The sequence below is a fragment of the Ictalurus punctatus genome, chromosome 2 (genome assembly GCF_001660625.3).
Source record: "Ictalurus punctatus breed USDA103 chromosome 2, Coco_2.0, whole genome shotgun sequence".
Lineage (NCBI taxonomy): Eukaryota > Metazoa > Chordata > Actinopteri > Siluriformes > Ictaluridae > Ictalurus > Ictalurus punctatus.
Window position 1 is genome coordinate 29099927 of NC_030417.2, and position 21429 is coordinate 29121355.

At 40.4% G+C, this 21429-nt stretch overlaps 1 protein-coding gene across 1 annotated transcript in view; it reads right to left on the reverse strand.

Moving 5' to 3' along the window:
• helz (helicase with zinc finger) overlaps positions 1-21429 on the reverse strand; it is a 53266-nt gene that overhangs the window by 12961 nt on the left and 18876 nt on the right. Inside the window, exons 13-22 of the mRNA XM_017494478.3 lie at positions 20618-20748; positions 20090-20269; positions 19726-19827; positions 18075-18253; positions 15081-15199; positions 10222-10367; positions 9280-9427; positions 8913-9096; positions 5981-6209; positions 2219-2423 (exon numbers count right to left, since the gene is read on the reverse strand). Coding sequence (XP_017349967.1) covers positions 2219-2423; positions 5981-6209; positions 8913-9096; positions 9280-9427; positions 10222-10367; positions 15081-15199; positions 18075-18253; positions 19726-19827; positions 20090-20269; positions 20618-20748 — 1623 coding nt within the window. The remainder of the gene's footprint in view (positions 1-2218; positions 2424-5980; positions 6210-8912; positions 9097-9279; positions 9428-10221; positions 10368-15080; positions 15200-18074; positions 18254-19725; positions 19828-20089; positions 20270-20617; positions 20749-21429) is intronic.

Sequence of the window (21429 nt, forward strand, 5' to 3'; positions counted from 1 at the left end):
CAGACTGTGTTGATATATTGAAGCCTGTTTCAGATGAGTTATTAATACAGTAGACGTCCGTTACAGACCCCCTCCCCTTTTGCTCATTCCTTCTTTTATGTTTAGAAAAGTTACTCTGGCTTTCAAGAACAGTTTCCATAGCAACAAGAGCACATTAATCACAGAATCAAATAAGCTCAAATAGATAGGTGGCCTTTTCTGGTCAGGTTTGGGGAGACTTTTTCAATGCACTTCAAATTCAAAAGTTTGAGCTATTAGACGGCTCTCAGAAGGAATAACTCGGTAGCGCCAGCAAACACAAACAATGGGAGGACAGCGGTGCTGCATTCAACTCTCATCACAAACAGCATTAATCTCAGATATTAGTAGTCTTTGAAGCAAATCATTTATCACATTAGTAGGCAAGTCTTCCCACAAAGCTTCCATGAAGGTCATGCTTAACAGTATACAAATAATACAGCCAATCACTCCAATCAGAGAGCAAAAGGCCATATGATGTCTCCTTTAATCTTAAGACAAAATGGGTTGACCTGAAAAAAGAAGGAAACAAAAGCAATCCAATAAAGGAACGGGGGGAAAAAACAAGAACAATAAAAGACAAGAGGAAAGTGAATTATCAAACTCGCAAGAGGGGCAAGAAAGAAAGAGTAAGTGTTCAAAAGAGGCCAAGGGAAGAAGAGACACTGCCTGTAAGGCAGAGAGAGATAAGTTGAGAGGACTTCATATCCCAATCATCTTCTCTAGCATGTTTATCTCCCTCCTCCTCTGGGAGTAGGATTGATTGACGTATTATTCAACTGAGAGTTTGCTCCTGCTTGACTCATGCTTCAACACATTCTCCTCACCTGACAGGTCACACAGGCAGAAGGCGAGCACTCTTCTCTCATTCACATATGTCTGAACACACACCGGGCTCTGCCCACAGCCAGAACAACCCAGCGCCCAGTCACGCACGGTCTGACATGTTGCAAACATTTTTAGCTTAGATTACTTTAGGGCTAAACAACTGTAACTGCTTTCCAATAAATACCTCAAGCAATTTAACCCTTTCAATTAATTACTGGTCATGTTTTTTCTCCCCCATTTTAAAAATACAGCATTTACGTTTATGGTTTTGGTTTTCTGACCAGTGTGTCACATTTTCCAAATTTTATTTAGGTGATTCAAAAGCTACTATTTTTCTGTCTATGCTCCTACAAATTGGAATTCTCCTTCTCTTCAACTTAGGGAAGCTCAGACCCAGGAGATTTTTAAAGCTCAACACAAGACATACTTTTTTTAAACTAGTATTTGCTTGCTGATGTTTACGTTTATTTTTTACATTTTTTACTATGTACTGCTTATTTTGTGTACAGTGCTGTGAGAAGCTGCTTTTAAAGGTGGTCTATAAACTACAGCTTTATTATTATTATTATTATTATTATTACTACTACTACTACTACTACTACTATAGTAGGTCCTAACTATGTTACTATACACACAAAAAACTGGCCTAAAATATCCATACCCAGTTCTAGATCTAAGGAAGCATTACCTAATTAATTCTTCAAATCTATACAACCACACTCAAAACAGCACTACCAAGCTTACAGTCACTACCAAGCTTACAGTGTGTAAGTTGTGCATTTGGGAAAGATTGTTTAGCGATCAGAAAGCGATAACAGTTCCCAGTAATATTACGCTTCTCACCCTGGGCTCACACCGACATCAACAAGACAACACAGTAGCTGGAATTAGTTCACTTTCAAGTGAGCTGATGATGTACAGCAGTGGGAGGTAGACCAACTGTTAATGTGAAATGGGCAGGAGGATTGGTGTAAAAAGCTGAAATGGGGGTTCTGCTTTGCACAAATGCGATGTTTAACAATGTGGCCACGCCCAGTGAGCGTATAATGAATCCTACACGTAGCTCCTGAGCCTGTCAGTAATACTCACTATGCTACTAGAGGCTTGATGTGTGGAAGCATTTTATATACAAACACATTTCCCGAGAGTGTTTTTTTAAATTTGGGGCTAAATGGGTGGTTTTGTATGTATTTTGTAGGTAGTACGTGTGGTACCTAACTGCTGTTTGATTATACATCACACTAGCTTGGCGCTACCAGTAGTAGTAGAGGGATTTGATAACTGTGAAATAAACATCTCTGCTGTTGTGAGCACAGCGTAAGCCTATTTGCTTTAGTGATTTAGCTTTAGAAGGATGGTATTTGGGTCATACCTTAGGTGGGGAGTGCTGGTGTTTGCCGGGTCCCTGGGGCTGCTGGGCTCTTAGGGCTCGGGGGATGAACTCGGGAGCCAGTGGGTTCAGCACGTAGGTCTTCTTTAGCTCCAGAGCCTCCAGCTGGGCCTTGATCTGCTCGAATGTGATCCCATGCAGACTGCCGTTATCATGGCAGATGGAGATGAACGTTTCCCAGAACTTTCTGCGCAAGGCCAGAGAGATGTGTACAGTGAGCGGGATGGTCCACAGTCACAGCTGTGCTTGCTGTATACAAAACATTATCATTGAAATCATTGAAATCGCATTTGCCCAGCTAGATAGGTTAGCTAGCCAGAGTATTTAAATACACAAGTAAGCTATTTGTTTACGGGTGAAAAATAAAGCAACAACTAAGACCATTCTCTAAAAGTGGAAAAATGGCAAAAACCATCGTCACCAAAAAACTGCTGGAAAAACCATGTAATATCAATCAGGCAATTCCAATTACAATGAAAGGAAACCAGAATCTACATCAAAATTTGAAGCCTTGCTGCCATGATGAATTTTCCTCAGGAGCTGATCCAATCGGTTCAAGTTGTGCAACTAACTAGTACTCAAGCATCACACAAGCGGACACATTAAGTTCGGTGACCTTCACTAGGATTTCAAGCTGAAAACACGGGAAGGTATGTGAACTGGAATTTAGAAAGCACTGAGGGAATGTGCCTTTGCTATTAAGCAAGCATTTAAAACAAGTCAGATAGCCGGAACCCAATGGAGGGACAACAAAAGAACAACAAAAACCCATGTGCAATTTTCAAGTCTTGTGTTTTTGAAACCTGGCTCTCGCAGAGCATTCATTCAAGAAATGTCAGCACCAGAATGTAACAAGGCATGCCCACTGTTCCATATCTACATCCTGCAATGCTTTCAGATGAATCAGAAACCACGCAAACTGGAAATATGAAAGTCAATAACCTAATCTAATCAGAAGTTTAAAAAAAAAAAAAAAAAAAAAAAAAAGGAATTCACTAGCTCGCCTGGAGAGACATCGGTCTCAGGACTCAAAAGTGCAAAATATACTAAGCACTCAAACTAAGTGCACATGGACATCAAACATCTCCCAAATAGCAGCCTGGGCTTATATCACAGGGTGATGGACTACTAAAATGTGCTGCAATTTGGGAAAATAATAGTTGTAATTGCTTACTCTAATGCAGGGAATGAGGGATGTTTGCGTCACGGTCTAGACGGCATCTCTCTGCATCTCCTCCAAGCTCATTAGAGCCGTTCTGGGGAGCAGACTAATTAATGCCAGGTCAAGTCGACACAACAGCCTCTCACTCTAGAATGATTTTGTGTGTTTGTGTCTGTCTAGTGGTGTCAACTCATTTCAAAAGAAAGCAGGCAACGCATGCTTAAAAAAAAAAGAAGAAGAAGAAAAAAATAAAATAATGAGAAGTTGCTAAATGGTGTCATGCACTAATTTGCATACTCATTACTATAAGCTGTATATCAAAACAGAGTGATATTTTCTGGAAAGACAATTGGAATATATTAGTTTTAGTTGAAGAAAATAACAGAACTGGATAAAAAGATAATAAAACCCATTTTATGTGTACATAAAGCTATTTTGTCAAGTCTAAAGTATAGGTCATGGGAGTTTGCGGGGTGACGAGTGTGATCAGTGTTTGGTTTGGCGAGTTCATCGGTTCGTGCCTTCTTCAGACACACTGCTGGTGACTGGTGAATAACAAAAAAGACATTTCCATAAATCATTATGCATGATATAATTATATTCACATTAATTATATATTCTTCCTGCACAATTCTGGCTATTATCCTCCAAAAAAGTTTGCAAGAGTTTTAGCACTAATATAAGAATCCGGCCTGGGCTACACTATGTGGTAATATAAAGAGTGAAACAGGGTTAATGAGGTTTGGATGACATCGAAACGATTCAAGTGATCAGTGAAGCAGGTTGATGATTATATCTCGATCGCCAATAGAAAAACGCTGATAACGGTGGCTTTTGAATTCCATCGCCGTTACACAATATTAAAAAAATAAATCAATCAATCGAGGAACCCCAGGATATGCATGGTCCCCTGGGGGTGCTTGGGTCCCACTCTGAGAACCATGTAGATAATCCATTTTACAAAACAGGTTGAATTCCTACTTCTCCTTAGATTACTGATGCTACAAGACTGTGTGGTAAACACACTATTGAGTAGGACATTGGTTCGGAGCACTGCGTTTCCTCCTACCACAACAGACAGAGATTGATTTAATTGCCGGGCCCTCCAGCTTGACATTTCCTGTAGCCGGGCTCCAATGAATGGCTGATCTGAGGCAGTCACCATAGCGACAGTGGAGCTGGAGCTAGGGAGGATAAGGATTGGGGAGCAGGGGCTGATGGGCAGTGCTCTCAAGAAGCATGTACTGACATGCACAACTCAGGTTGGTCCTCTGCTGCTGAGATAGAAACAAAATCAAAGCATTCATTCGATGATACAGAGGACTGTCCCTTTCCAATCAACCGCTGGATAAATGGAGCTGCTTTCATGTTAAGCTTCACACCATTTTCTGCCATCCTAACTCTGTTTCTCAGTTTCAACAAGACCATGGAAAAACACACACACGCAAATACAAATCAGTAGCAAGTGCAGTCGCTTCACACCATCTCCCACCCACATAGCCAAGAAAAAGTGCCAAGTGCATTAGCATTTTCCTCACTATCCCCTGGCGCTAAAGGGCACAGCGTGAAGCTGGAGTATGCCAGGCGGCCTGAAAGCTGGGACTTTCTCTGGGGAAGCTGTGAACGCCTGGCCATCTTCAGACTAGCACACGGTGCAAGATGATGCCAGATGCACTTAATGTCTGAAAAACACGAACGCTCCTCTCAGAGCTACACCAGAGGCAGTTTCGCCATTGGCCCGCCCAATTAATACAATTAATAAATCGGTATTAACAAATTACAATAAACAAACCACTAATTAATTTGGCAGCTTTGGATTTTGAGAAATGGCTGTAGTCACTGCACTACATTTGTAGGCATGTTTGCTGCATCGCAATTAAGTCACATCAGATGAGCTCCAAGAGGGAGTTCACTAATCTCTTTCCATCAATCATGACACTCGGGATGCATCGGTACTGATACTGGAATCAAGTAATGGTAGAATACCATGCATATTTACTCATACGCGTAAAAATGGAGTATCCTACATGATAAAACATTTTATGGTGTAGAGCAGTGATAGCAAGCATGTAGAGAAACCATCACATGTGAGAGCACCTCAGTTCTGCAAGCACCGAGACACGCATGCTTCCTCTCGCCAGGGTCTACACTTTGTTCATTAGTCAAAATACAATTCACGGCACGCCCACGCTCACTGATATTGCTCTGCATGCTCAGAGTGACCGCTCTCGTACTCTCTATTAAAGACACCCTGGATTTAAACACAATAACAGTCATGAACTCAACACAAGCTGGGCAGAACAAGGCAGCAATCAATATAAACAGAATAACCTAAATAGAATGACTGATTTATACTCCACGTTTAAAATTTCAATATCGGTATCAGAGGGTACCAAAAAACATGTACTCGTATAGGGTCTGAAAAAAATGGAATTTACGCAGCTCTACACAAGACATGATGACCCCGGACATGCCCAAGCCATCTTTATTCATTGCTTTTAAATATTAACTCTCATTAATTAACAGGCCCGCTGAATTTCATTGGCAGTTTAATCGACTGTGCTCGGAGAGTGTGTGATTACCTGCAGCGGCCCACGGAGCAGAGCGCTATGGGGTCTCCCACCACGGCCACAAGGGACTGGGCCCGTGTGATGGCAGTGTTCAGGAGTTTGTAGTTGGAGAGGAAGCCGTAGTCCAGGTCCTCGGTGGAGTCTTCCACCAGCTGTTCCTTCCTCTTGATGGCCGTCTGCTTGTGCTTACAGGTGTGGCGAGTGCGAACTGTGCTCAGGAACAGCACACGGAACTGCTTACCTACAGGAAGGAGGTGGGGGTTATTGTACAATAACAAGAGAACAGAACAAAATTGGCTCTAAAATTGGCTAGTGTTGCTGTGAGAGTGTACGACATCCCTCCCACCCAGAGCTCCCATGGACACTGATGACATTGTCAGATCTCTCAGTGATAGAGCGAATAAAGTTTTCTATTGCAGCACTCAGGAGCCTAAAACTGTGGTAGACACTGGTACAGATACAGTGATGTGCAAGATTTCACTGAAAAGAATCAGTCAAGTTAAACTAAACTAGATCAGAATCATCAGGGTTAAAGCTAAGGCTTTATTTTGGTATGATTTAGAGAATACAGCTTGAATTAAAAAGGTCTTCCAAAGAACTTAAATGAATATTTAGAGGTGCAGAATTGTGTTTAATGATGAAAAATAGCAAAAATATGAACGGCTTTCAAAAATATTTGAGCAAACCAGATCTTTTCTGATGTGCTAACCACCGTACCTTAGAGCACACGACGGGTCCCTTATGACAAGTGCACCGCAAACATATAAGCTCTTCTAAAAACAGGAATCTCTACGTGTTTAGAAGAAGCTGAACGAGATGCTCTTTATCATACAAATGGAACAGTTGTGTCAGAGAATGGTTTTCTAGAGACTGAGTTTGATTTGGGACTTTGTTATCATGGGACAAAAGGAAGGATTATTTCACATTAATCACTGTGGGGAATGAGCACCTGAGGACTTGCACTCCTTCAAAAGGCAATTTCAGTGAAATTGCCCAGGTAGTCAAACATCTCATCAATTATGCACAAACTAATCTCTCTCTTCAACCATCACTGCTCCTGCTAGTGTGATGAAACTCGCAGTGCTTAGGAGGCTTTCAGTCACTCACTTCTCCCTCTCAGCAGTCTCTCCTGGCCACTCTTTACACGCTGGTCTAGAATTAGCTGATTGTTGACGCCGGATGCGAGTCCAAATCCGTTCATTTCCATATAAATGTCAAACGACGTGCAGTCAGTGGCGCGGAACACGTCAACAAACATGAGTTTCATTATAAATGGGTTCAACAACATAATTTGGCTGCATTTGCACCATATTTTAATCACTATTTATAGTCGTCGGCTTTGAACTCTGAACTATTTGGGATTGTTTTGCAGGGTAACAGGGGAATACGTCGTGATGCATAACTCTTTATTTATTTATTTGTTTGTTTTAAAGGCCAATTTACACACAGTCAGTGTCCTGGAACCACTTTTGTTTTTATTCCAGTGCAGGGTATCTACAGGTATCAGCACTTCAAATTTAATAATTTTTTATATATCATATAAAAGACATTTCCAAAACATTTTAAGACATTTTTTGTAAAGAAGAAAATATGTATAAAAAAAAGCCTTTGCTATTTTATAATATTACTATTGCACTGAATAATACTTAATAATAACATTTTTATTTGAGGTACAAATAGTAATGACACAATAATAATATATTTCTGACTTAATTCACTTTTGTGTTAGACCTTGTGGCTTTTAGTTTGGCAGAAAACCGCAGGAAGACCTCCTTTTAGTTAGGAACAGTTTTTTAAAATTCACTTCTCATGCAGGTTATAAGCGACTCAAACTCACAGCACAGACAGAGATGAAGTTCATGTGGAGCAGCGTTTACTGTGAACCGAGCCGCTCTAAAACACAGACGAGCCGCATACCGAGTGCAACACAGTCACATGGCTTTACTATTTCAAACAGCAACGAGCGAAAATAAAATCTAAATCTTCTTTAAAGTGGCGGTTCAACTGCATTTTTAAGACCTTTGAAACAGGAATTGAAGACATTGTAATGCTAATTAAGGCCGTACTTATACAATAGGGAATTGAAGACATTTTAAGGACCTGCAGACATCCTGGATTGTTAGAAAACCTACCACATGCAGAAACAACAGTGACAACATAGAAACAACCGTCACTCTGTTAAACACTTCAACTCTTAAAACATGCAGGAAACACAGTGACCAGAGTTAAGGCCACGTTGCATCTTAATACACAGTAGCTGCTCTAAACTGACCTCTAATATGAGGAAAACAATTTCCAATCAAAAGCACAAGTGAACAGCACAGCTACCATGTTTGACTAGGGATGGCAGTAATACATTGAATGTCCAACAGAATTTATTAAATCATTCTAATGCCAGAGATTTTTGGTCCTGGGGACCTGTTGCTCAGTCAACTTCTTCAAACTCTGTTTTAGGACTTGGTAAACAAATATTCTAAAGGATGGATATTATACAAATAATAACTTAAAAATAGGTTCAGACAATATTTAAAGTTGGAAAGCTCCTCACATTCTAGCAGCTTCAATAAAATATTTCTGAGGTGCCCCAAGATCTCAGATTCAGTGCACTAGGATTCATGTGTTCTAGCCTAGGCTAAGCACTTGTATGTTTTTGGAAGTGGCAATGGAGGAAGCCCTGAAGGGTGCGGGCTTAATCTTAAAATGCCTAACGTCTGCCAAAATTGCTAAAAAACCATGTTACTTGGTTCTAGTTTTTTCTTCGTCTTAATACCAAAACGTTTTCTCCAAATTTCACTGTAAACATGCTCATTTTTGTGATTGTGTGTGATTCGGATTTGTATTTTAACGTCACGGGAGTACTACCATCGAACAAATCATAGGCTCCTATCTTGGCAAAACAAAGCTTAGCCCGGGTGTCAGATGCGCATTCATGTCTCACACTCACCCTGGACGTTGAGCACTCGCTCCACGCTGACGTCGTGCATGCGTTTCTTGCGGAGCTCGGCTCGGATTCGAAACACCTGGTCTGCGTAGGGAGACACCACGCCGATGCTGCCTTCGTCCAGCTTTCCCCACGCTACTGGCCACTTCCTTCTCATTTCCTCTACACGCTCGACAATCTCGAACACCTGCACACACAAGTACACTCACTAAAGATATCTGCTTTTACAGCATGGTGTAACTTTTTATTTTATTTTGATTTTAAGGAAAAATGACCGCACCGCTGTAGAGTAGTAGTCATTGCACTACTGTTTTAAGGTCTTCTTTAACAGCAAGTGTAGTGCAACGTGTCAGTATAACTGAAGTGCTACCTCAGCATTGTTGTAGTAAGCCGTGCTGTTCTTCTCCTGCACGTCCTCCCCGCGAGCTGTGAAGAAGGTCAGTGGGTAGAAGTCCTTATGCTGGGGCTGCTTGCCGCTGGCCATCAGCTTGCCCTCGTAGAACAGGTCCGATGTGTAACTGCAGCCGCCGGGAGCAAACTACACAGTCAGCGCTGATTGCTTCATAAAGGTCACTCAACAGGCTCAGATCTACGTCTGCTATACTATACCACAAACACTTAACTAAACTGGAACCTTGATATATTTACTAGCAGCCTGTTATACATTATGCACTACAAATGTCAGAACAACACAGGCAAACATACACAAACACAGGTAATAAATGGCATCGTATTCAATTGCTGAGGCATTAATCACAAGGCAAAGACTTTATAAAAACATTTCCACAAAATAAATTCCATTCATTTCACACCTTGTGCATTGTTTAACTTCCCCATTAAACTGGAGAAAATCTGCCTCAGCACAATGTATGTAGATTTTATGATAAACGATTCATTACAACCAGATGCTATGCAAATTGTTCTACAGAAGACACTCAAGTTATCTGCTTTAATTAACATTTCAGCACCTAAGCAGATCAAGGACAGGAAGAAAAAGCTGAAAAAAGCGGAAAGTTTCATAACACCTGCAATAGTCGGGTTTGAGTTCTGCGAATTAATTTCCCTGCCACGCTTTATCAACTAAACTGTCACTCCCAGCATACCTTACTCGTAAGAAGGCCAAGCAACATAAGAAAATGTGTTCGAGCTGTGTGTGGCGATGACAGAACGCAGAGAAGGGAGAAAACGAGACAGAAATTGGATGTTCAGGCAATTTTCCTCACATAGCAGCACACACACCATTATGATGGGGGGTTTTATTTTTCCACATCTCTCTCCTCAGGAAAAGCGATGCGAAAAAGTTCACACCTACTTGATGATTGCATCATGGGAGCGGTAGTTTTCACACAGCAGGATCCTGCAAGGGTACTCGGAAGGATAATGCTCATACAGCCGGTCCAGCAGGGACACGTGTAGGTTCCTCTCCCGTGCAAACTCACTGTACACAAACGGACTGAGCTGTAGAGACGAGAGCACAAGACACGGTCAAAAAGAGGACAGATTAACGTAGCCTGTTAACCTTTATCACCATTGCACACCTTTCTTTCTTTTTTTTTTGAGATCTTAAACCATATATACACTTCCAACTCATGCCAGCGCATACATGGAATAAACCTAGCGGTGTGCTTAAAGCCACCCTGCTACTATAATTAAAGAATGACATGTCGTTATTCATTTATAGTTACATTTAATGTTATGGAACGCACATGAAAAGTTAGTTCCTGTTACTGCTTGTGTTATAACAGTGATAAACACTCAGTCCCTCGCCAGCCTGTCTCCTTCCCTCTCACTCTCTTGAAGTTAATACTCCATCCTGACTTTCCCATGACGGAAAACTTTCTGACCGCTACAAAGTGCTGACACTGGAGACTGCTTCCATAAAATGTTAAACATCTCCTTGCAGAAACTTCACACTAATCAACAGTACATTTATTTTAAAAAAGCATTTATTAGCAGTCTTAGATTATGGGGAACATCTGCAATACAAGTCCCTGTGAATTAACTGTTATAGAATTGCTATAGAAACAATAAATTAGAATAAATGCGCCAATTTAAACCTGGATAATATCTAATCAGCTACTAATTACCATGAGTACCAACCAGTCTGTCAGTGTCATAAACGTACAATGAAAATACATGAAATATTCTCAGAAAAATTGTGTTGCATCATATGGCACCAGGCATATAGTTCATTACATACATTCTACAACTGAAACATATTACACTCTATGTAGAAACATCGTTCAGTAACATACACAGCGGTAATCACACTCTCCACATGGACAATATCATTTACAAAGAAAATCAGACAGGCATGTAAGGTGTGAGAGCTGAATAATTAAAGCTAGGGGATGTGAAGGAAGATGCAAAGGTTTTGGTCTAAAGGGCAGTTCATTAGGAGCCTGTTTGCTGTCCAGAGTTTGTCTGCAGGGACAGATACTTCCTGTCTCCTCTGTGCCTCTCAGGGGACTAAAGGTAAAAGAGAGCTCAGATGAGAAGAGAGCTCGGCCACTCTTGGTTTCTATAACAATTAAAATACAAGACAAATTATGGAGAAAATTACTGACACCTCCTGTTAGTCACTAGCCAGCAATCACATGTTCTCTAGCTAAACAACTTCACGATGATACAAATTCCTCTCTCGTTCTCTAGTGTCCCACCACATTATAGAAGAAATAAACATCTTGCCTTTAAACAAACAAACAAATAAATAAATAAATAAAAGAAGCTAAAACTCAAATCAGAATCCAGAATCCTTTATTCTTCAATATCTAGAATAACTTTCATTCTCTGCTGATTGGCTGCTGCTCCTGTCTGTCACAATGTATTCACAGCTTTTGCGCTTATAAAAACAAGTACAAATTTCCTACTCATTCCAACCTAATCAACCTGACTGTGAAAAACACAGATTGTGAATTTTTTTTTTTTTTTTTACAGGATTGTCAGGAAGACTCATAGAACCATAATCATATTAGGGACTTTAAGCAGCAGCTGCGAATGGAACGGCTACGGCGACCGAAAGTAAGCTGTTACACCGCCGTAGCCGAGAACGTAAAAGTCACTAAGCAACCGTAAAACAAGACGGCGCAACGCGACATTCAGTCGTTTATTGAAACACACACAAAAAAATGGCATTTAAAAAAGCAAGAGAATGATTGCTTTCGGCATTAAATAATAATCTATCGTCATAGGAAGAATTTTTACTCTTGTACGATGCCAATAAGTCTAAAAACCAAGATTTACCGTGTAAGCAACACTTGCCTTTTAATCTTGATTACATGGAGGAAGACGAACGCCTAAATGAATTTCGTGTCAGGAAATTTAAATTAGCTTTAAAAGTTTAAAACATATCACCACAGATTACATAAAAGACTAATGGTGCAATGATATACAGATGCAATTACATTGTCATATGCCAGAAAACATAAGATTTTCTTGCTTCATCGGTCACGTTGTAACCACTACGGAAAACCAGCTGTTCTCCCGTAGTAGACGGTTACAGTAGAACGTCACAAAGTAGCAGTTAAAGTCGCACATGCGCAAAACGACGTCAGAATGCCATCGCCGTTCCATTTGCAGCTGTTGCTTAAAGATCAGATTATATAGTTCAGGAGGGCAGAGGAGAACGGCCAGACTGGTTTCCACTGAATGCAGGTTTACGATGACTGAAATAATCAATCTGTACAACTGTGGTGAACAGAAAAGCATCTGAGCACATTTCAATCTTTGACATGGATGGGCTTCAATAGCAGAGAACCACACCCATCAGCCAAGAACTCTCCCACAAATACTGTCACTAAGAAGTCAGAATTTTCCATGCTTTAAATCCATGTATAAAACACAGAAATTTCCCACTAATTCTAACCTGACACCCAGTTACAATGCCAGATTACAAACCTCTCTTACAGGATAGTCAGGGCATCTCAGAGACATCATATTAGAAGGTTTGCCCCCCCCCATTCCATGACTTAAGAAAAAAAAAAAATCCTATGAACTGTGGTTTTAATATTTTAAGTGGGTTTAAGCTTTTAGAAAGAAAGAATATTCATATTCATTTAAATTTTGAATTTGACCATGGTTCCCTAGCAACACTTGAGCTGAGGGGCGAATCCTTCCTCGCTTTGGCATTCAACCCGACATTTCACATGACCAGCCGTGTGATCTACTCTCAGTAATCCAGCTAAAGTGGCAACTAAAATATAAAAGGCATCCTTTAACTATGATGACAGATGCAGATCTCCGTGTTACACTTCTGACCTACTTTACTGCTTAAAACCTGATAGAAAGTGGCCATGCTGGGATTAATAGGGAAAAGAAATAAACACACTCAACACTGAGGAACAACTTTGTAGCAGAATGAAAGGTTGGACGACTTATGCCGACTACAACAGACGCAAAAGATGCATCAATCACTTTACATAAGAAAAACTGCCTTTAGAGTTTTTGCACTGAACAGCATGGACAATGGTGGTGGCAGATGACAGCTTGACAATAATGGGGGAAATTGAGTAAATTAGCTCGAGTCTCTGAATCATTTGACAAAGACAGCATCACTATCAAGTAAGGATGTAACAATACATTGCGACACGATGCATTGCGGTACAAAAAAATACAACAATGAGAATCGTGGAAATGTGCGATATCGGCATTTGAATAATTATGCATGTAGGCACATCCCACAGAGTTAAAATATATAGAGAGTACGCTAGTCACGTGACTGCATTCTTTCATCTAGAGCCTGCAAGAGTCGCATTACCAAGATGGGAATCATCTGCACTGTAAAGATAACCGATAGCTCCGGATTGCAACGACAAACACGCGTTATACCCGAAAAAGTGGCCATAGAAATCAGGCATATCAGCTGACTTAAGCACTCTATCTTCACTACGGAGCTCATTATGTTTCAATTGATCATTTTCCATACCCCCAGCTCAGTTTGATTTATTCAATCAAACTCTTGTAAACCTGTAGTACATTTCGGTTTACAATATTAAACCTATGTTTGTAGTAGGGATGTCACGAGAACCGATACTTCGGTACCAAGTCGGTACCAACATTCTTAAAACGTGAGGTTACTTGTTTTTCTGCAGTAACATTAGTACCGTTTGTAACGGGAGCACCGAGGTGGCGATTCTTCCGGACCTGATAGGGGGCAGCAAATACGCGCAAGTGTTTTAGTCGGTCCACAAGTGAAGAAGAAGAGGAACGCTTACAAGCACACGGGAAAAACTACAGAAGTTTAGCTTAGCTTAACAAGTTCAACTCCGCCCCGACTCATTGAGAGGAAAGCTAATATCGGTTTCCGGTGTGCAACCGATGCTATCGTTCATTTCAAACAAAGTGAGGAAACACCTGGAATTTGGCGAAGCACCAGAAAGACGGTCCTATATTATATTTGTTTGAGGCAGCTGGCATTGTTGCCGTGAAACCAGCTAACGTTATGCTCCATGTAACGTTAGCGATAGCCAGTTATTTGTTAATGACACTAATGCATTGCGATGTTACAAACTACCTCCTAATGGGCCACCATGCATCGCCATTCAGCCCGTGTCCTGTCAGCTAAATGTAGCCTAATGTCACTAATAATTATTCAAATGTTTAAAAAATCTTTTTGGCCTGCCACCGTATCAGTGAATTTAAACTAATGCTTGCATTCAGAGTATAAGGTTTGTGCGTGCGCGTGTGTGCTTGTTTAGGAGTGCACCTCCGGAGACTCATTGTCAGACAGTGTTTGATAACTAAAATACCCTCCCCCCTCTCCCTTTGCCAGTATCAGTCAAAGGAGGATGTCCTCCAGGAGAGTTTGTAAAAAAAATTTTAATTTTATTTTTATACCACACTGTTGTGTACTTTTGGTGGTAGCGGTATCGACTACTAGATTTTTGGTATTGTGACATCCCTAGTTTGTAGGCATTTTTAAAATTAATTTAGTTAATTTTATACAGACAAAAATGCACATTGTTTTGCACTGTTTATTACACAGAATTAAGTCTTTTTGGTCATAATTTGACTCATTTTGAATTGTGTTCAGTTTTCCCCAGAATCTAATTGAATCGAATCGTGAATGCAGTATCGAGTCAAATCGATTCATGGCCAGAGTGTATTGTTACATTAAAAAAAAGGGGCATGTCACTAATGTGTGTATTCAGGAGTGAAAAGCTGATCTCGTACCTGCATATGGTCTCCAGCAAGCACGATGCGTGTGCTCTTATTAGCCAGTGCCAACGGCATAATGGTCTCGCACTCCATTGCCTGGGCCGCCTCGTCCAACAACATGTGTGTGAAGAGCCCTTTAGACAGACCACAAGCACACATAATGAACACACACACACATAATGACTGTGGTCTATGCCTACGCGCACATACACTCAAGTGTATATTCACGTGTTGTTTCCTAAGCCATTACTAACAGGATCAGCATAAAAAGAGCGAGTGTATGCATGTGCATCCTTATTGTTGAAGACAATAACAAGTGGCAAGATATGACATACAGAGACTGAAGATACCATAAACTGAGTAACATTAAAGAACCATACAGATGATATCAGGTCATATTGTGGTTTCACAAATGGGACTAAATAGTTCTAATTTTGAAAAGTAGATTGCTTGATGCAGTCCACAGTTGTCATTTGGGTATGGCAAGATACAACCCCGATTCCGAAAAAGTTGGGACAGTATGGGAAAAGCAAAAATAAATAAATAAATAAATAAATAAATAAATAAATAAATAAATAAATAAAAGTCCTTTGAAAATTCAATTCACCCTGTACTATACTGAAAACACATTATTAACACACTACGTAATGTTTTACTTTGTGAATTGTATTTGTTTTTGAAAATATACACACATTTCAAATCTGATGACCGCGACACACTACAAAAAAGTTGGAACAGTCGACTGTTTACCATGGTGTAACATCACCTTTTCTTTTAATAACACTTAAGCGTTTGGACAGTGACGACACCAGTTTGGTTCAGCAAGCAGAGTTTTCCATGTCAGGATATCCATTACAGTCTCAAGACAGTTTTTAAGACGGTGACGTCTGAGGGATCGGTGATCACACACATTCAGAACTGGTTTTCGGGCTTGCCCTTTACGCACCAATATTTGACCAGTTTCCTTGAATATTTTAATTATATTGCGCACTATAGAAGGTGAAATGCCTAAAATCCTACCAATTTGTCTTTGGGGAATGTTGTTCTCAAAGTGTTGGAGTATTCTCTGACGCATCTGTTGGCAGATTGGTGAGCCTCGACCCATCCTTGCTCTTGAAGAACTAGGCAATTTTTGAGGCTCCTTATATACTATGATTAACTGATTGTCTCGCCTGTTTCACATCACCATCTTATTTCAACTTGCCACATCGCTATTAGTCCTAAATCGCCCCTGTCCCAACTTTTTTGGAATGTGTTGCACGCATCAATTTCAAAATAAACGTTAATCTTCAAAAAACTATGCAGTTGATTAGGTAAAACATCAAATACCTTTATATGTTTTTTGTTTAAATACAACTCAACATACATTTACAAATCACTCCTCTTTGTTTTTATTAGCATTTTCCATACTGTCCCAACTTTTTCAGAATTGGGGTTGTATAACAGCTGCCCCACCAAAGCAACTGGATCACATTTCTCAGTATACAACAAACTGAAAGACATTGATCAATAATAGCATTATTAATTAAGGGCACGCCGTAGCAGAATGATTTGCATCCTGGATACCCAACACTGCCAGGCAATTAGACAGCCAATGTTTAAAAAAATAAAAAATTTAAAAAAAAATAACGGTGTGTGTGTGTGTGCAGTATGTCAATAAGGCCAATATTACATGCTGTTATAAAAACAGACACTAATATTAATCAACACTTTGATTGTGTAGGCTATTTCAGATTAAACAACTGCATCCAACTGCAACAGGGTATTGGTGTTGCTCAAGGCTTTGTTGTCAAGGCATTTGCCTGCTATGAATGTTTAACTGCCGTTCTGCTAAGTGCTTCTGAATCACGATTCAAGCTCACACTTTAACTTGGCATGATACTGGTTTACATAATGAAAAATCAGCCATATTGAATTCAGCTGCCCATTATAACAATATTTCAAAGTGTCTAATTTGTGTTTCATAATAGGATTTGATCACTGCCACATGGTAACGAATGAGAATTTGGAGGTCACGTGACATCAGAATAGACAACTGACTTTAGCATATTTTAAGTTCTGATGAAATGATGCTACCGTTAAATCCGAAACAGCCTACACAATCCAAGCGTGGTAATTAATATCACAGTGTATCTGTTATTGTAACAGCATGTAATACTGGCCTTATAAATTATACTGTATCAATGTGGTTTGCCTTTCTTCCTGGCTGTATAGTCACTACCCGACACCACAAGCTTCTATGAGCGTGAAAAGAAAAAACAGTGAGTAGGTTTCACACCAATGTGATTTTACCACCTTAAACACCTTTAACAAAAACTCCAGGGCTTGTTTGTCATGTTGCTCCAGCAGCGCTGACTGTTACTGGACGGTAAAACAGGCGAGAAAGGAGAAGAAAAAAAAAAAAAGCAAATGTGGGAAGGAGGGGGGGTGAAGGAGAAGAGATGACAGTGGAAGCTAATGATGCTGAGCGTGTTAGACAGGCAAGCTGGGTTTCTTAGCAACAGATGACCCTGCAAGCAGACACATGCATGGCAGAAATTAGCTTCTCTTAATAAACTGTTACAGACCCCACCACTCCTTGGGAGATTTATTTATTTATTTATTTATTTTCAGCTGGAGGGGGGAGTTCCACAGCGTGCCTTGTGGGGTATTGTTAAAAAAAAAAAAAAAAAAAAAAAAAAAATTATTACGGTTTTATACTTGATAATGTAAGCTGGTTGCAGTGGGGGTTTTTCAGCTTCAGCAAGCTCTCAGGAGACAGAGCATGAGGGAGTGAGAGAGAGAAAAGAGAATGAACGAAAGAACAACCCGAGTGAGAAAACAAAAAGGCTTTCTTTTTGCAGTTACATCATGATTGCAAGTATAGGGTAGAAAATTCCCAACACACTCAAATCAGAAATGTTTGGTACTTGAAAGAGGCCATCGGTAACGGTTACCATGCATGTGGGAATTAACAAGGTGATGATACAAGGAAACATGATACACATGTGCATGTGCGTGTGTACTCACCAGGTTCCAGATCAAGCTGACAAAGGTACTGGGAGGTACTGAGCGTCACTACCACAACACGGTGGCGCTCTATGTCCTGCCGAGTGGGCATCTGGAAGGTGAGGTAAGCTCCAGAGATCAGGCAATACTGCTGCACGACTGCGTGCACTGTTTTTACCCAGCGGTTCCTAAAGTAAACCCTATACACACATACACACACAGAGTTACATTTCAATACAACCTGTTGCATACATTAAGGTTCACTATATGCCAGACTACATTCATTTTGAACAGACAACACAAAGGCCCATTGAAAACTTTCCCCTATGTTACCACACCTGAATCTAGAAATCTTCCAACAAGGTCTTGTAGCGATGTAGTACGCAGTATTCTGAATAAACACCTCAGGCATACATCAATCATTCCCTAGAACCTTCTCACCAAACAGACAAAGATTCCAACTGAAAAGAAACTCGGGTAGTAATTTAGGGGTTTGTCGGTCGCTGCTGGGCCTGAGAATTAGTGCAAACCCAGCTCCAATAAGGAGGCTCACAAATTAACAGTGCGTGGTATGTCAAGGAATACTCACTTTACAATGCTAGCAAGACATTAGGATTTTAGTTGACAGAGAACATGGAATACTCAAAGGAGGAAATGAAGCGTGGGAACCAACTCGCCCATATGCCGCACATACGCAGGGTAGTAAATGCTCATGAGGGTAGACTCTTTAATGAGGTTGCAAAATCAGCAATATAAGCGCATACACTGAAATGGAACGAGAGGAGGATAACCCCATCTTTGGAGGACGGAACACCTGTCGCTCTGGCAGTAGTCACAAGCTGCTATGCTCTGTAACACACAGCCTGATACGCTCAAAGGCGAAAAGGAAAAAGGGAGTGATCGATGTACAACAGTGGTATTTGAGGGAGATACTGTCAGTCATAAGTCACTACATGACCTTACTAGAAAATAACATGTGCATGAGGTGCTATTCAGGTTTGACACGCTGCCCCTGGACGTTTGGAAGGAGTGAAACAGAATCAGGTGTCCATTCAGGTATTATCAATCCTATTCATGTGTTGAAACTCAGTAGACATGGGTGATCTTGTACTGGTGACTCCGATTATATTACTGAATGTACAGACTTATTGTGCTGCCCTAATTACAGATAAATATATACACTATGTTGTGATTGGGTTGTTAAATTATAAAATTGTAAAATCTCATTTTAAATCACTTGGCACTTCTTTTACAGTGAAACTTTGACCATGGTGTATGGTGTGTGTGTGTGTGTGTGTGTGTGTGTGCGCGCACATGTCAGAAAGTTTCTACTGAGTATTAACAGCCAATTATTTATTTTCGGGTTTCAAAATACACGAGACCATTCAAGGATGTGAAATCTGAATACAAATGTTCACTAAGGCGGAGCTGTTTCTTAATTGACTATGATCCTATAGAAACCAAAAATTGTTGTGATGTTCCAGTTATTTATATGTAAACCAACTGCAACACCACCATTTAATTAATGAGGTTAAGGTCATTTTTTGCATCAATGTTCTTGTTTTTTTTTTTTTTACTTTCTAGACAATTACATTTGTGAAAGGTAAACCTACATAAATAGTGCACAAGCCTATACATTATTGAGGCTTTTTTTTAGGGCTGTGGTTGATACCTGAGAGGTCTTGCGTGTGGATTGCCAGCCTCCACATATGGATGAAGGTAGTCCTTTATGTACAGATCTGCTGCACTGTTTGAATGGGTGCAGATGAGGACCCTGTGAAACAATTACACAAGCATATAAATAATTAAAAATATGCTTAACCGTACAAGCTTTTTTCCAATTGCTACGAACAATTCTACTAACAAAAAGATCCCAAAATCAAACTAGTTCTGACCTAAAAAAATGATCCCTTGGAAATTTTAGTAGGTCAGGTAGAGGATTATAAGGTAAAATAAGCCAGCGAGCAGAAATGGGACTTTTCAATTTAGGTTCTTGCTCAAGAGTGAGGGGGTATAGGTGTGAGCCAGGTACTCACCGTGTGTCAGGCTGTTTGAGGATGTGTTTCACTGCCTGAGCCAAGGTGAAAGTTTTGCCTGTCCCGTAGGGCCCAATGATAAGCACAGGAGGGAGATTGATTGACAGTGGAGTGGTGATGGCCAAAATGGCCTCCTTCTGCTTGGCGTTTAAACGAGGGTCCAACTGCTCGTCCCACTGCCTGCATAAATTGGCACAAATGTTTGAACAGGTTTAGGTTTTTGCGTTACAATAAACTTTTTGGTTTGTGGTCACCTGACAACAATACTCGTAAGTTTTTTTTGTTTGCTTGTTTTTTGTTTTTTTTTTTAATTATTTTTTCCCCCCAGGTCACCCCATGCTGTTATAGTAATCTCCACTCTTCTGGGAAGGCTTTCCACTAGATTTTGGAAGATGGCTGCCCATTGCACCACAATAGCACATAGGTGTGATGGTCAGGTTTCCACAACCTTTTGGCCATAAAACGTATTTAAACACAGGTTTCCAGTGAATGATAAATCTGTGTGTGGAAAAAAGTTCCAGCACTTACCTGTTGGGGCTCCAGGGGATTATAGGAGTTAGGCTGGTGTCAGGAAAGAGGATGCTGTTGTCACGGAGGCGGTCTAGAGCATAGTGCATCTCACACAGTGGAAGCCTGTTGAGCTGAAACTGCAGCTCCACCTAGCAGATCACAGAGGAACCTAATAAACACATCCACCAACACAGCGACCTACATGTGCTAACTCTACCTCAAGTCTTTATGATCTGTTATGACTCTTTCAAAAGGGACAACTCAGAAAAGCAATCATCTCTTAATAAAAGCTACTTTCTAGCAAGTTTTCACAGTCTGCTCAATGTTCTAACTAGCAGAAGTGGCAAACACCCCAGCCAGGAGCTCATACGCAAAACTCCACAGGAATCTGATGATCCACAAATGAGCCTTTTCAAATGACAGCAGACAGCTGTGAAGGATTTCATAAGACAAAGGAGCTTGCCTGTCTAGCTTTAATGATTCTTCCGTACAGTAGAGGACGTGCAAGATGGCGGAAACGACTGTAACAAATGGGATCTCTATGCTATCTTTAACGGAGAAAAAACATGTAACTTGTACCAAAAAGCCTGGTCTTTAGAGGAAGTCCCAATACAAAAGGGCTCTGGGATTCTACCATCACAATTCAATTATAGATTTAAAATGATGCCAGCTGTTTAAAAGCTGGATTACTGTAACAAAAGGAGCTTATTTTCAATGAGATCAGTGTCAGGGTATACAATGCCAGAAATGCGTCCACAGTCTGAGCTAATGTTTTGGGAAGCACTGACTGGGAATGAAATGTTTCTCATGAGCAGAAAAAGAAATGCAGT